Raw genomic sequence first — 14224 nt, forward strand, 5'->3', positions numbered from 1 at the left:
CTATTTAATTAAAATAATACCCACTACAACCCAAAGATTCTATCTTCCTTAATATGTGTGAAAAACCCATAATGAAAGATCAAAAAAGAACAGAGAGAGTAATATTTTGATCGGTTATCAGGTAGTAGAGTTTATTTTTAATAACGTTTGCCTTTTTAATGGTGCAATATTAATTATTTTGGTTAACATTTTTCTAAATAAAAATTCACATTGAAGGTCTATTAAACAAAATTGAAGATCGATAATACAATTTCCAAATGAACAATTTGACAATAGAATTAAATCAAGCGTACGTACAAGTAATTTTTTAAAAACATATACTTTGTACATAAACCATTGAAAACATAAGCTACAATATAGGCTCCTTGCATGTTCGAGGTCATCTCTCAGTAGAGAGATGGTATCTCTAATAGCTAATATTTTACTACTTTAGGTGAGCCTTGCATTGCTCACAATAGAGCAAAATTGACATATATTACAACTAATTTAGGTACACTACATATGTATACCATGCCAACAAAATTACTATATTTAGTTATGCAATATGCATCTATATTTACATTAAATCAAATCTTAGAAAACAGACCACAGCAAAAACATCAGAGGATCATAAGGGAATAAGCTAGCTAGTAAATCATCTTCTGTCTTAGCTAGCAAAATAGTTCAACATTTTGCTAATTTATCACAAAGAGATGGTCAGAAGTGACAAATATCATATGTATACCTTGCCTCTTCTTCGCTGGAATTCCATAACTACACCCGCAATGATCGAGAAAATCTTCGATCATCTGGTGGAAAACCGGCTACTCATGAGTTTTCCTGAAAATTCTGAGACATAGACAAGGTTGTTGGATTTGCTTCCAGTACAGCGGAGGTATCAACTTGCGAATTCCCTTCAATGTGCTTTGTTTGGAATCCTTTAAAAAGTCCTGATCCGCGTCTTATGGAATCAAATTTCTCATTATGGTTAATCCCAAGGGTTGTCCAAACTGAGCTCTTCGCGACTTCTCCTGGATTGTGAAACCTCAAAGTCTTTGGAAACCAAGGAGACTGCTCGGAATTGCTCTCCTCGGAGTGAGCTGAACATAAAACATTCCCGTCCCTTGAATGCTTTCCTATACAAGAGTTTGGGCTAGAGCTTGGGTTTGAAGCACTTGTAGGAGATGATTGAGTAATCCACGGAACATTCCAAGTTCCTGGTACAGTACATCCCCAATACGAAGGTGTAGGATACAAAGGCATAGTGAAGCCATTCGGGCAAAAGGGTGGTGCTGCTACAGGCGGGTTCCATTGATTAGAGTTCCAAGGATAAGGCCAAGGTGAACCAGGGTAGCATGGAATTTGATTTGGAAAGGGAATACAATTCAGACCTGCTGACATTGCTTCTTTTACAGACGATTGGCTAGCTTCGTCCTTTGAATTTGATCCATCAATGTCGTTAGGTTGACAATTCCTTGATGACTTTTCTGCGGGGTTCAATATTGACGACATAGACTCACAGAGAGATACATCCATGTTGCAAGTGCGTACTGTGCCATTAATCGGCAAAGTAGGGTGAACCTCATCAGGAATATCAGAACGAGCGTTGTGGAGTGCTTCAGGAATGGTGATATGACGATAATGATACATCAAATTCTTGCTCTTGCGACGCCCAGCACCAACAGGGACATTCCTCATTGTACCACCAGAAGTCCAATATCTTTGGCAGTTTTTGCAAAAGTGTCTAGGCTGGTTGACATTGTAATTGTTGTAGTAACAGAACTTCGTGTCCATGCTCTTACACCGCGGACACGGGAGTATTTTATCAGGCTTCTTAGGATTCTTATCTTGAGAAGCACCTGTCTCAGACTTTTCTTCTAACTTCGATGATTTCCATGTCGCTCTTTCATTAAAACCCGACAAAGCTTCAGAAATATCAGGTTCCCCTAAAGATGCATCTTGGTTAGCGGTCTTATCTGAATTTTCAGGTGAGACTACAACTTCTTGTTCATCTGGGTCAACCTAAATTGATCATGTTGACTGATTAATCATACTTCCCAAGAGATACATGTCCAATTCATGCAATTAATAAACTCTTTGTAGTTGAAGCTCCAAGCAGTTTCCCCCAAAACAAATTCCCCCTTTTAAACAACAATCAAAATCCACAATAAAAAAGGGAAAGCAAATCGAAAGTAATCAATCCTCTGTATGCTAATTACAAATTGGAAGCTGAGTGAATCAAATATATATTTTTTTTGAAGAAGAATAGTGAATCAAAGATTAGAACATTTACCCACCACAACCGCTGAATATCACATGATATTAGGGGAGAGTTCACATTATTCTAATAATTCTAATTAAAAAGTAAAAATATTCAAAAATACTCAAATTTCCGCTCAATTTCATCAAAAACTCAATACCTCAACCACAAATTAGTATCAAATGATCCAATAGCAATAAACCGAAATAAATAATTCAAAATTTTAACCTCTGAGCAATTTAATCAACCACATTTATCAAAAAAAGAGAAAAATTGAAGTAGACAAAAGATTGAAACCATCTTACTATATCATTTTCTTTGTAATTAAGAATTAAATTATTTTCTGAAATTGTTGGAGGAAAAAGAGGTTGTTGATTAAGAAGCTTATTGGAATCGTCATCTTCATCATCAGCATTGTCATCACCGTAAGGAGTATCTTGCAAAGGAATGGTTTTGCCAAACAACTTTATTGCAGGATCTTTTGGTTCCGCCATTATTGGATTAGCGAAAATGGGGAAAAAAGAAGAGAAAAAGGAAACATAAAGGGTAAAAGCGTACGCTAAAGGTGAAAAAAAATCTAATGTGCTTGGTTTTCGGCGCCAAGAGCTCAGACATCCTCCCTTTTGTGAATGTCAGAGTGTCTTTTCGACCAAAAAAAAAAAGAGAGAGAGAAGCATGAGGAAGAAATGTAGAGAGATTGAAATTCTAATCAATTACTTTACCATAATTTGTAAATCCTCCTAAAAAGAATAAAGGTAAAATAATTACCAATAAATGAAGTAAACAAAATAAAAAAAAATAAAATTTAAATAAAATTATTACATGAGGCGATCTCAATAAGAGAAACTGTTTATATTTATATTTAGGTTATATAGTCTATTTAATGTATATTATGAGTATAAATGGCTTACTTAACATCTTTTTACTCAATCTTTAGAGTTCTATCAAATTCTTTCACATAAGAATGATTTATCAATATTACAAATCATTATTATTTTCTTAGACTACCTCATCCATTTATTAATTTTGTTATACTCTCTTGGTCCCGCCAATTTTTAGTCCTAAGACAATCGGTGAAAAATAAGAACAGTGCTTAAAGTGGAATTAATTTTATGGGAAGGTAAAATACTTCTTTTGTTATGATTATTGACAATATTCATCAATTGAGTTTATTTTATATAATCGATTGGGGATATTGTTGTTATTCATTTAATCGCACACTTTAATAATATTAACTTTAAATATATTTTGTTATGCATTTAAAATAATACATTGAATTGCGTAAAAAATTCAAATATAGCAAGTTACTGGAACGAAAAAGTACCTGGATGAAATGAAAAGGTAAGTTAACAGTGCAGATGAAAAGAGATTGTAGGTCATGACAAAAAAAAATTTGACTAATTGGTTAATCGCATACGTTGTGTTAGTCGAAATTTTCGGATAATATTTCCTACTAAAACCTTGTAAGTCGGAAATTTCAACTGCTTTCCTACTACATATTTGTTTGGTTTCCATCACCCCCATGCCCCTATCTTTGATTTTCTTTGAGCTAGAACATGTGATGTAAAAGGAAAGATTTCTATTTTTTTATCAAAATAAATTCACCATTAGTTGAATATATGGGTTTAGCTACTGCACATCTGAACATGATTTTGGAGATATATCTCTTTGATTGAATCTCTTAATGTGGCTCAATTTCTCCATATGAAAGATAATAAGTTTGTTGTGTTTTTGTAATGTAAAATAGCTTCTCATCAATGTGGATTACATTGGACATGTTTGTGAACATAAAAGATTTTTTCTTTGAATTTCATGTACAACTAGAAAGAGAATAAATTAACATGTCAATTTTGTTGTTGTTAAATGTGATTTGATTGCATTTGTGTATGTTTATGATGAGCTTATTTTTTTATCGAAGACTATGGATTGACTTACCCCTATAGTCTTTGCAACTGATAGTTGAGTTGTTTCTTAGTTTTTTCAAATGCTTTGAACTTTGGTTCATCAAACTCAATGGTATTCTTTGAGCATGAACCTTTCTTCTTGTTATTGACAGTAATTTTGTTGTTTAATGTATGCCCAAATCCTAGTTATTGTCTTCCCATTGACATTGAACTCATTGGTAAGCTCATTGATCTTAACATGAGCTGGTTTGCCTTTTTCATTTAAGGCTATTAACAAATCATGCATGGTTTTGTTTCTATTGTGATTGCCTAAGTTCTTTGTTTTTGCCATTGGAAAATGATTTTGTAACGTGAGACAGAATGTATGGTAGCGCTATTCCAAAATTTGAAAATTTTTAATTCCACCAAACATTCTGATATGTTGATGAAGTAACTAAATTCTAATTTCATGCATTTTTATTCATTTTGAATATGAAGTTAATGAAAGAAAAGTTACCCGTATTGTACGTTGTCGGAAGCCACAAGATAAGTGTTTAAGAAGTCAAGGAAAAAGTGAAGAATTGTTATTTAATGTCAATTACATTAATGTATTTTAATTTAAATTTATGTATTTTAATGAAACTTGTTGAAATGTAATGGAATTAAATTTCCCTCCCAAATGAACTTCTCCCTTTTTTATGATAGAAATGGAGGGAGAAATTATAAATTAATTGCTTTGCATAAATAATCCTATTTATACACGTGGCCTTTTTTTGCAAGTGCTCCATACCCTTTCTTAATATCACTGCCAAATGCCCAAACTTATTTGAAACATTTAGTGTGAAATGAAGGAGTATTATTATATTTTGTTGAATGGTGTCTATTTGAAATTGATTAAAAACAATAGAAAATTGGATATCTATTTTGTATATACCTCCAATATACTATTCGATTTATAAACCGAATATTCGGTCCGATTTATAAACTGAGTATAAAATCTGAATTATTTGATTTTTCAAAATTAAATAAATTTGTATTTTTTTAAAATTGGATATTTTAGAATAACTCTAACATTGAGTGTAAATTGGAGGGAATCTTATTTTATTTTGTTTTTGAGTATATTATAATTTGTTAAATGGTGTCTATTTGCAATTGATTAAAAAAATATATATATAGAACGCGTGAGAACATAGACGTCGTCTGCACTTTGAAGTTTGAACGAAGAAAGCAAAGGTGTTAGGTGTAGTAGATACCAGTTCTAACCAAACCTGCCATGGAAGAAGCAAAGCCACCATACCTATAATCGTTGACCTTTATCCTCTATTGTATACTTCTTTCTTCAATTTTACATCCCAATCTTTCTTTTTGTATTGGATAAACTATCAATGCTGTTGGACTAGTTCTTCCAAAATCCAAATTCAAAGTACTGCAGAATTCAAAAATGGTTCGAGATTCATCTCAAGAAATCCCATTACGTGGGAGTTCAAGGGAAAATATGATTCATCCAGTTGATGTTGATGGTGGTGCTACAAGATCATATACGCCTATGCCCCCAATGTCGAATCAAGTTCAAGTCAAGCATTTTAAGAAGTGGTTTCCATGGCTGATTCCTTCCATTGTTGTTGCTAATATAATTATGTTTATCATCACTATGTATGTCAATAATTGCCCTAAATATTCCATCTCTTGCTTAGCTCCTTCTTTGGGTCGCTTTGCTTTTCAACCTTTCAAAGAAAACCCTCTTCTTGGTCCTTCTGCTCTTACGTAAGTTTATTCTTTTTCTTCTTTTTGATTTGATTCTTTTAGAAGTGTTTTGATCTATTTGTTCATCGATTGAACTGCTGAATTTCTTATTATTTAGTTATTTTTCGTCGTTTTGATGAATTAGGGTTCATGACTGAGTTAATTAGATTAGATATGATTTCTATCAGCACCTTGTCCTGTATTAGTTGCCTTTCCGGCTTTATCTGATTTGATTGTTTTGAATACTACTTGAATTTCTGTTTTTGACTTTATCTTGACTTAAGTTGAAGTTTTGCTTCAATGTTGAATTGCTGGTCAATTATGATCTGACATCAAATTTCTCTTGAATGATCAATCATGCTAGTTTAGTTCATTATCAGCAATGGATCATTATGGAAAATTATTATTTTCTCCAATGAATTTATGGTTTTATTACTAAAAATTTGTTGGTACCGGAGGAGTTTGTAGCATCAGCTACTTACATGTTTCAACTTACAATACTCTTATAAACCACCGTCTTATAAACCCTTACAATTTTAATACTCTTATATTACAATGGATCATTAAACCATCGTCTTGTAAAATTTGGGGCTTTGTGCCAATTCTATCTTATAAACCCTTACAATTTAAAACAATATCAAAAAACCTCTTCATTAATTAAACTTACTATCCAACTAGCCAAAAGAACTTTTTTGAGAAAGAGATAGTATAGCAGAAGTCATTAGCTTTTTTCTTATTAGTTCACAGATTTTGAAACAAGTAATGATATTTGGCTCTTTATTAGTATTTGATTACTCTCGTATAAATAATATACTTGTATTTGTAGTAATTTGAAAAATTAATAAATTAAGTATAAAAATGGATTCTTGGGGCCTTCCGATAATAGGCCCTGCTGTAAACCGCATTGCCCATGCTAATCGATGACCATGAAACCACGTGCACTTCTTAATTATTTACAGTTGAAGATGATGGTTGTTAATAATGGTCAACCGGAGGCAGAATCTTTGTTATTATCAGCAAAATCTAGGTGGGAGCCACTTAATGACATTGTGTAATGAACCATTATTGTATTCTACTTGATAGAAAAAAAACATAGCCCATCAGCCCTTACTAGAAGGGTTGATGTAATCAGGCTTTGATAGTCATGTGTAAACTATCAAATAAAGGTTCTCAAATCCTCTTAAGATAACATCATAAAATCCTAGATCAGAATGACTACTTCTATACAAAATTAACTAATTTTTTGTAGCTTAATGTTCTATACCTTCTGTGAACACTGAACAGCGTGGCATGTATCTTAGCCTTGGCTGTATTCTTCCTAGTTTCATGTGAAATATCCCTAGCTTCTGCATCAAGTTATTAAGATTATTTTCTGGTCTCACATACTCTGGAAGATGCTGTCCGCCTGCCCCTGTGTTCGAACAGCAGCAGAATTTGTACCTTGATATAACTATCGCCTCTGACTATACAACCCTAAAGTCAAAACCATGAAACTACATCCGAGGGTTTGATGTTGGGTATTACACTCTTCTCAATTTTGCGAGGGAGAAATTTTATGTGGTAAAATGTCATATAAACAAATCTGTTTGAAGCAAAAATATTGGGCGTCCTGATTTCGACATGTATGAAATAGTTTACCTGTTTCAGCGCATTAGTATGCATATGGATGCAACATATAGTTTCAGTCTTAACAACACAATTTTTACATTGGTTTCTGTTTTTAATCAATCAGGCTTGATAAAATGGGGGCTTTAGCTATAAAAAAAGTGGTAGATCATCACCAGGGATGGCGTCTGATAAGTTGTATTTGGTTACATGGTGGCGTTTTCCATCTGCTGGCGAACATGTTAGGTTTGCTAGTTATTGGAATCAGGATGGAGAGAGAATTTGGATTTGGTATGTTTGTACAAGCTTTATAAACTTTTAATTTCTTTATTATTTGTTAGGATAAAAAAGATGTATTTCATAAATTCTATAGTCTAAATTATCTAATAGATGCCACATTTGTTTATTCTATACTGTAATCAGTAATGCATATAAAGATTGAGGTCACATTTTGGTCTAGACTAAATGAGATGTGAGCCTGGTATTCATTTCTGTCTGTTTTTTCCCTCCTTTGCTTTTTCCTGAAACAGTAAAGATTGGCTTGCTTTATGTCATTTCTGGACTTGGTGGAAGTTTGTTGTCTGGCCTTTTTGTGCGATCAAACATCTCTGTTGGGGCCTCTGGTGCAGTTTTTGGATTACTAGGTGCTATGCTTTCCGAGTTGATAATGAATTGGACTATATATAGTAACAAGGTTAGAGCTAATAGTTCTCTTTTTTGTTTTGGATTTCACCTAATAATGATTTTTTCCTATCATAATTTTCATAGCTAATCATGTGAAAGACTGTCTATCATGAGTCCATATTTTCATAATTTGTATTAGTTTGGCCATTTAAACAATGTATGAGGCACGTCTCATGGTAAGATTACCTCGTACACAATTTGTGTATTTTTTACTCTAATATTTTGTATCTATCTATCCACCTCCAGGTTGCATCATTGGTGATGCTAGTACTCATTGTTGCTGTCAACTTGGGTGTCGGTATTCTACCTCATGTCGACAACTTTGCTCACATTGGTGGGTTTACTTCCGGGTTTTTCCTCGGTTTTGTGTTTCTGATTCGACCCCAATTTGGATGGGTAAGCCAGAAATACATGCCGCCTGGCTATTCACCAGGATCAAGGAGACGTAAATACAAGATATATCAGTGTACTTTGTGGATCATCTCCCTGATTATTCTCATTGTTGGGTAGGCTGTCTAAGACATTTTGCTTTTCCCTTTGCTTAATCTATTTGTTTTTCTGGTTGATATTCCCTTAGTCCCTTATTAATCTCAAACTTTCAATTTCGTTCCACAAGACTTCTTTCAAATGAATGGACCAATCTATATTATATTGTTACTCTCTCACATAATTGGACCTAACTCTCACTAATTATAAATGTAACCCAATCAAGATGCTACTTTTATTTTAACAAAAAAAAAGATGTAAAACATTTATATGCTGCTACAACTATGCATCAATTAAAGTGAAGTGGTGGAGCGAGTATTTGGCTTCTTTTCCTTGTATTGTCTATTTATCTTACAGTTTTACTTGCTACAAATATCTATAGCTTTTTGATCGTGCACATCTGTACTGTGATTATTTTGCTGCCAACTCCTCGAATTCAGGTTTGTGTCCATCATCTTGCAGGTTCGCAGTTGCATTGGTTATGGTCTTCAGAGGAGTTGATGGAAATAAACATTGTTCTTGGTGCCATTATTTGAGTTGTGTTCCTACGTCAAGATGGAGCTGCAATACAGAGCCTGGATCCTGTACGGTATGTTGCTTTCTTTTGTCGTGTCTCTTGGCATGCACTTCTTTTTTGTCTTCTGCCATGGCATTTGATCAACAATGTCAGTAAAAAGTATGTTAGCAATTACAATTTCATATGTCAAGCAGACCAACCAAATTTGAAAGACTTTGTCGAATAGTGTCATTCAACCAATGGTAAGGAAGATCTATAAACTGCAAATGATTGCCAAATAGCTATTAGTGGGATAATTCAGTATATGCAATTGTCAGATTCGTGCTTGAATTAACACATCATTCACGAATCATCATATCCTTTGGAGAAAACATTTGGCATTTTGGAAAATATTAGAAACAATTATAATTTAAAATTAAAACACTTTAATAACTTGAAGTAAATATGGCAGTAGAAGTGGAACTAATAAAGGTACTAGATTTTGCTGAGACTTTCACAAAAGAAAGATGATTTCGATTGATACAAGAATATTTGATCTGTTTGTGCACGTGAGAGAACCCATTAGTTGTCTTCTTATGGTTTATAAGAGTCTAGAATGTCAAAAAAAGGAGAGATTCATATAGAAACAAACAGAAAGGGACACTCAAAAACAAAAGCAAGGACAGATAAAATGGAACTGGGGTGTTATATGTGTACAATGAAGCGACACTGATTTGAAAAGGGTCATGATAGAGTTGGGATGATCGAGTGATAAAATTTACTTAGTGTTATATTGAGAAGATAGCCGATAGCTGGGATTATTGTTGTGAAAAGTTAAAATTCAATATCAGGCTCCATGATAGGTATATACTTTCTCTGTTATAAACAAAAAAAAAAAGGAATTTCCCCTTCCGTAAACGCTTGTTTTTCTCTAAATGTTTGCACTATTTTTAGTTTTCTTGAATCCAACACTATAATACCATTGTTACCTAGAACGACATTCGGTTTGGAACGGGGAACGGGAACGGAAATACGGATCGCAACTTAGATTGACTCGGGAACGATTGGGTACGAGATTCATTATGTGTAAAATATATAATTGAAAACAAAATTAAATTAAAATGATTATTATGCTTTAAGAAATTATTTCCAGATTCTAGGTTTCATTTCGTTGTTTTTACCTTTTATCTTTAATTCATAAATGAAGGCCAAAATACTTTTCAAAAAATGTCTTAAAAACCAGAATGTCCCCTTGAGCGATTTGGGTTGCGTTTCGTGGTGATTGGAGATAAACGTTCCCGGATCGTGGAACGTGGCTACATTCCACTTTCCATGTAACTATGTATAATACTCTCTTGGTCTCTATTGTTGATGTTGCAATCTATTAGGGATAGAGGGAGTAAAACAAAGGTAGTTAAATGGATAAAATCTTAATTAATCCCGACATGGAAGTACCTCGACTTATTGGACGATAGTTTTTACAAACTAGTATGTATTCTTGTAATAACGTTGTTATTTGCGGAAGAAAAAAATGGTTGAAAGAAGACATAAATAGAATTTGTAACGAGACATTGAAATTCATTTTGTGGTTGCAGCAAGAGAATATTGGAAATCAGATGAAGTTGACATGCTTAACCAACGGGAAGTCGAAAACGTACGACTTGTCTAATATCACCAACTCTCAGCTAAACGGGCTCTGTGCGCAGCTCTGCAGCAACTTTGGATAGCTATCCATGGATTGATGTAGATGACAGTCATGTAAAGCCACACATCATTCTTGTTCTTGTAAATCAACCACATCTAATTCACTTATGCAGAGAGGACTTCTAAGTTGAATGCATTTTTTTTTAGTGACAATATTTTCTGTCCCTTTCCTAACATTTTTTTGTTTCCATTGTTCTTATTCATGACACTTTACATACTACATATATATAGGTTTTGTTTTTTATGAATGCAAGAAACTAATTTAGCTAATATTTACCAGTCATTTTTTCTTTTATCATTCAAGTCACCAGACTCCCAACTGTAAATCTTTTTTAAAGCAAGCATACACATGATTTGTCTATTCATTATGAAATTTTATATACTACTCTCTCTGCCCTCCTATTTTGCATATGTTATAAAATGAGATGGAATGAGAATTGGATTGGTGAACGAGACAAAAAATAAGTGGATTATGAAAAATGAGTGATTAAGATGAAGAAATAAAGAAAGAATATAAATTTGTGGATAATATGATAAGAGAATTATTGCAAATAAAGGAAATAGTGTAAAATATGTGGACAAACTAAAATAATAAATGGTATAAATTATGAGGGATAGAGAGTATATGACAATGGTAATTGTTATTTGTATCTTTGGCTTTCAAAAGATACAAATAATGAATTATTAGTAATCTTTTTATTAGTAACCCAAATACCAGATATAAATAGCCTTAAACCAAATATATAAATAAGACTTTTTCCGTGTGAGTTTTATCAATTTTAAAAAGCTGAAGAATACTTTCTATTTTGAGTGTGAGTGAAGCGGCCTTTGTTTTTTTATGTTTGTGTGTGAAGCAAAGTTAGGGAGCATAAACCTATATATCTAAGGGCAGGGCCGGCCCTAGGGGTAGGCAAGGGGTGCCACCGCCTAAGGCTCCGACATCCGAGGGGCCCAATTTTTAAGTTCACCATGAATTTGCATATCAGTAAGCTAACAGTAGCTGGAAGCCATTTTTGGTTAGAGAAAGAAGATGAAGCTTTATTCTGAGTTTGGGATTTGAGAATACTTTTAAAATTGAATTTACCAAAATGACCATATAAATTATTGATGATTGAAGCTAAAAGGTAAGGGTATAAATGGAAAAAGTGGATGGAGTATTATTTGGTGGCTTCTAGACTTCTGGTATTTACTAACTAGAGTCGAAATAAGCCTACATTTTCGTACATTGTTTCTTGTATTTATTTTTTTACTGGTTTCATACTCTATCCAATATGTTATTTCAATTGGTAATATTTCTAATTATACACTTTCATTTCTTTATTAATGTCTCATTTTTATTTTGGACAATTTCACTATAATGTGTTATTTTTCTATTTATAAAATTATTTTTGGCGTATTTAATTGTGACCCGCCAAACTAACCAACTTTATTTTTTTGTTCATAAGCTTACATTCTTTTCAAATTAGTACAAAATCAAAGGGGACATAGCCATGAAACGAAGGAAGTAAACATTATCAAATATATTAATATTAATAACATTTCTATTTAACAAATTAAATAAGATCACACTTCTTTTTCATCTAGTTGATTTGATGATCATGTCATTTACGTCTTTGTATTTGAGTTATTTTGACATGAAAAAAGAAAGACAAATTGCATCAAAAATGTTCATTTCATTAGTAAATATTTATTTTTTTAAATAATTGCATATTTTTATCAATTAATTTCATAAAATATTTTTCAAAATGGTATAAATTTTTAAGAGTCTCAATTTACTATTTTGCCTAGGGTCCATCAAAATTTAAGATCGGGCATGTGTAAGGGTTTGATCCTTAAGACTGCATAGGAGGGGATAATAGGGCCTGGTGAAGGAAGCCAAGCACGAAAATTTGAATAAAATAAGATTATTTAACAACTTAATTCCAAAAATAAGCTCCGTGAAAACTTATTTCCCAAAATAAGCGTCCGTACATCCAAGCCTAGCCTCGTTTAAATCGTTGTTACTAACAACGAAAGTAAAATAAAAAAAATAATAATAAACTAAAAGGCCAAAGTCGTTGTTACTAACAGCGACTTGAGGAGTTGACCAGTCAACTCCTTAGGTCGCTATTAGTAACAGCGACTTTAAGGTTAACTGGTAACTCCTTCACCTCGTCAGCTGGAATAAGAAAGTAACTGAGAACTGAAAACTTAAAACGCACTTAAAAAATTTTTTAAAATATAATATATATATTTTAAGTCGCTGTTAGTAACAGCGACTCTTGCCAAACCTAGGTTTGGATGTACGGACGCTTATTTTGGGAATTAAGTTTTCACGGAGCTTATTTTGGAAAATAAATTGTTTAATTGTCTTATTTTTTTCAAATTTTCAGCCAAACACCTTATATCCACCATATCAAGGACCCAATATTCAAGAATCAAGTTATTAAACATGATTCTATTCTATTGTTACAAGATCGTATTCAAAATAATATATTATACAAATAGAAGCCTTGAAACAAGTTTGAAAATTATGAATTCAACAATTTATCTAAAGTCACTCACTCAACTCATACCATTTTACAATATATATACTAAGTTTTTAGGTCTTGTTCCTGTTGAAAATCAAACTTCTAATTCTTGACCGAAAATAATCAATGAAGTAGTATAATGAGGGGTATCTTCGTGGAAGGTGAAATGAGTAGTGACATATCTGATGAGGCTTGAAATTTCTATCTAGTCTATACCTCTGAAGTCTCTGTACAACTCTCTAAAATAGGCCGAAGAGGGATCTTCGATAGACTCATCCATGATGATTGCATGGTGGTGTCCGAGATCCTGTAGGAAACACCATCACCCCGGGTGATCTTGAGAGGGTGCCTCAAGTGCCCAAGTTAGTACTAAAGTATAGCACAAATGTGTTTAGAAAGAGAAGCTGTATGTTTGACTTTGGCCAATATGATCAAAAGTCACTTACCTACAAATGAACCAATGAAATATATACAAAGAACATAAGAAGGCTTTCCCTAACCCTAATGGACTACTATATTTGGGTCTAGACCTTAATAATAAACATATATTAATGAACCGTGGGAGATCAGGAGAAATACATACGTGTTAAGTCGCTACATTTTCATGTGTATGGTTGACTATTGAGATTCGAGTATATGCCCATTTATAAATGAATCTACATTTAAAAGACTAAGTCAACCGACACAACAATACATTTGGGAGTTTGAAAGAATAAGAATTTGAAAGTTTGAAAGAATAAGAATTTGAAGAAAGTCTCCAAGAGTTATGTGAATTTGCTTTCTAGAAAAACCACTTGTGGATACATATTTTGATATTTAAATACTTGTGGATTTCCTATACTTAACTTGACTTCTCTAGTTTTGAAGATCTTTT

The 14224-nt window shown here is 32.9% G+C and overlaps 2 protein-coding genes across 2 annotated transcripts; one reads left to right on the forward strand and one right to left on the reverse strand.

The window, feature by feature from the left end:
* Window positions 1-273: 273 nt before the first annotated feature.
* LOC130804506 (cyclic dof factor 1-like) lies at window positions 274-2953 on the reverse strand. The gene is made up of 2 exons (XM_057668963.1): window positions 2545-2953; window positions 274-2001 (listed from the first exon to the last, which is right to left on the reverse strand). The coding sequence occupies exons 1-2, from the start codon at window positions 2731-2733 to the stop codon at window positions 808-810; spliced, it is 1383 nt and encodes a 460-aa protein (XP_057524946.1). The 5' UTR covers window positions 2734-2953; the 3' UTR covers window positions 274-807.
* A 2351-nt stretch (window positions 2954-5304) lies between these two features.
* LOC130804507 (RHOMBOID-like protein 4) lies at window positions 5305-11135 on the forward strand. The gene is made up of 6 exons (XM_057668964.1): window positions 5305-5886; window positions 7598-7761; window positions 8001-8164; window positions 8401-8660; window positions 9103-9229; window positions 10732-11135. Exons 1-6 carry the CDS (start codon window positions 5564-5566, stop codon window positions 10861-10863), a joined length of 1170 nt encoding a protein of 389 aa, XP_057524947.1. The 5' UTR covers window positions 5305-5563; the 3' UTR covers window positions 10864-11135.
* Window positions 11136-14224: the final 3089 nt, after the last annotated feature.

This window comes from Amaranthus tricolor, chromosome 17 (assembly GCF_026212465.1).
Source record: "Amaranthus tricolor cultivar Red isolate AtriRed21 chromosome 17, ASM2621246v1, whole genome shotgun sequence".
In the NCBI taxonomy this organism is placed as follows: Eukaryota; Viridiplantae; Streptophyta; class Magnoliopsida; order Caryophyllales; family Amaranthaceae; genus Amaranthus; species Amaranthus tricolor.

Bases quoted from the DNA above. Each gene is read 5' to 3' on its own strand.
- LOC130804506 (XM_057668963.1), bottom strand. From the start codon at position 2,733: ATGGCGGAACCAAAAGATCCTGCAATAAAGTTGTTTGGCAAAACCATT. The intron at 2,002-2,544 runs GTAAGATGGTTT...TGATCAATTTAG, and splicing joins ATTACAAAGAAAATGATATA to GTTGACCCAGATGAACAAGA.
- LOC130804507 (XM_057668964.1), top strand. From the start codon at position 5,564: ATGGTTCGAGATTCATCTCAAGAAATCCCATTACGTGGGAGTTCAAGG. The intron at 7,762-8,000 runs GTATGTTTGTAC...TTCCTGAAACAG, and splicing joins GGAGAGAGAATTTGGATTTG to TAAAGATTGGCTTGCTTTAT. The intron at 9,230-10,731 runs GTATGTTGCTTT...TTGTGGTTGCAG, and splicing joins CAGAGCCTGGATCCTGTACG to CAAGAGAATATTGGAAATCA.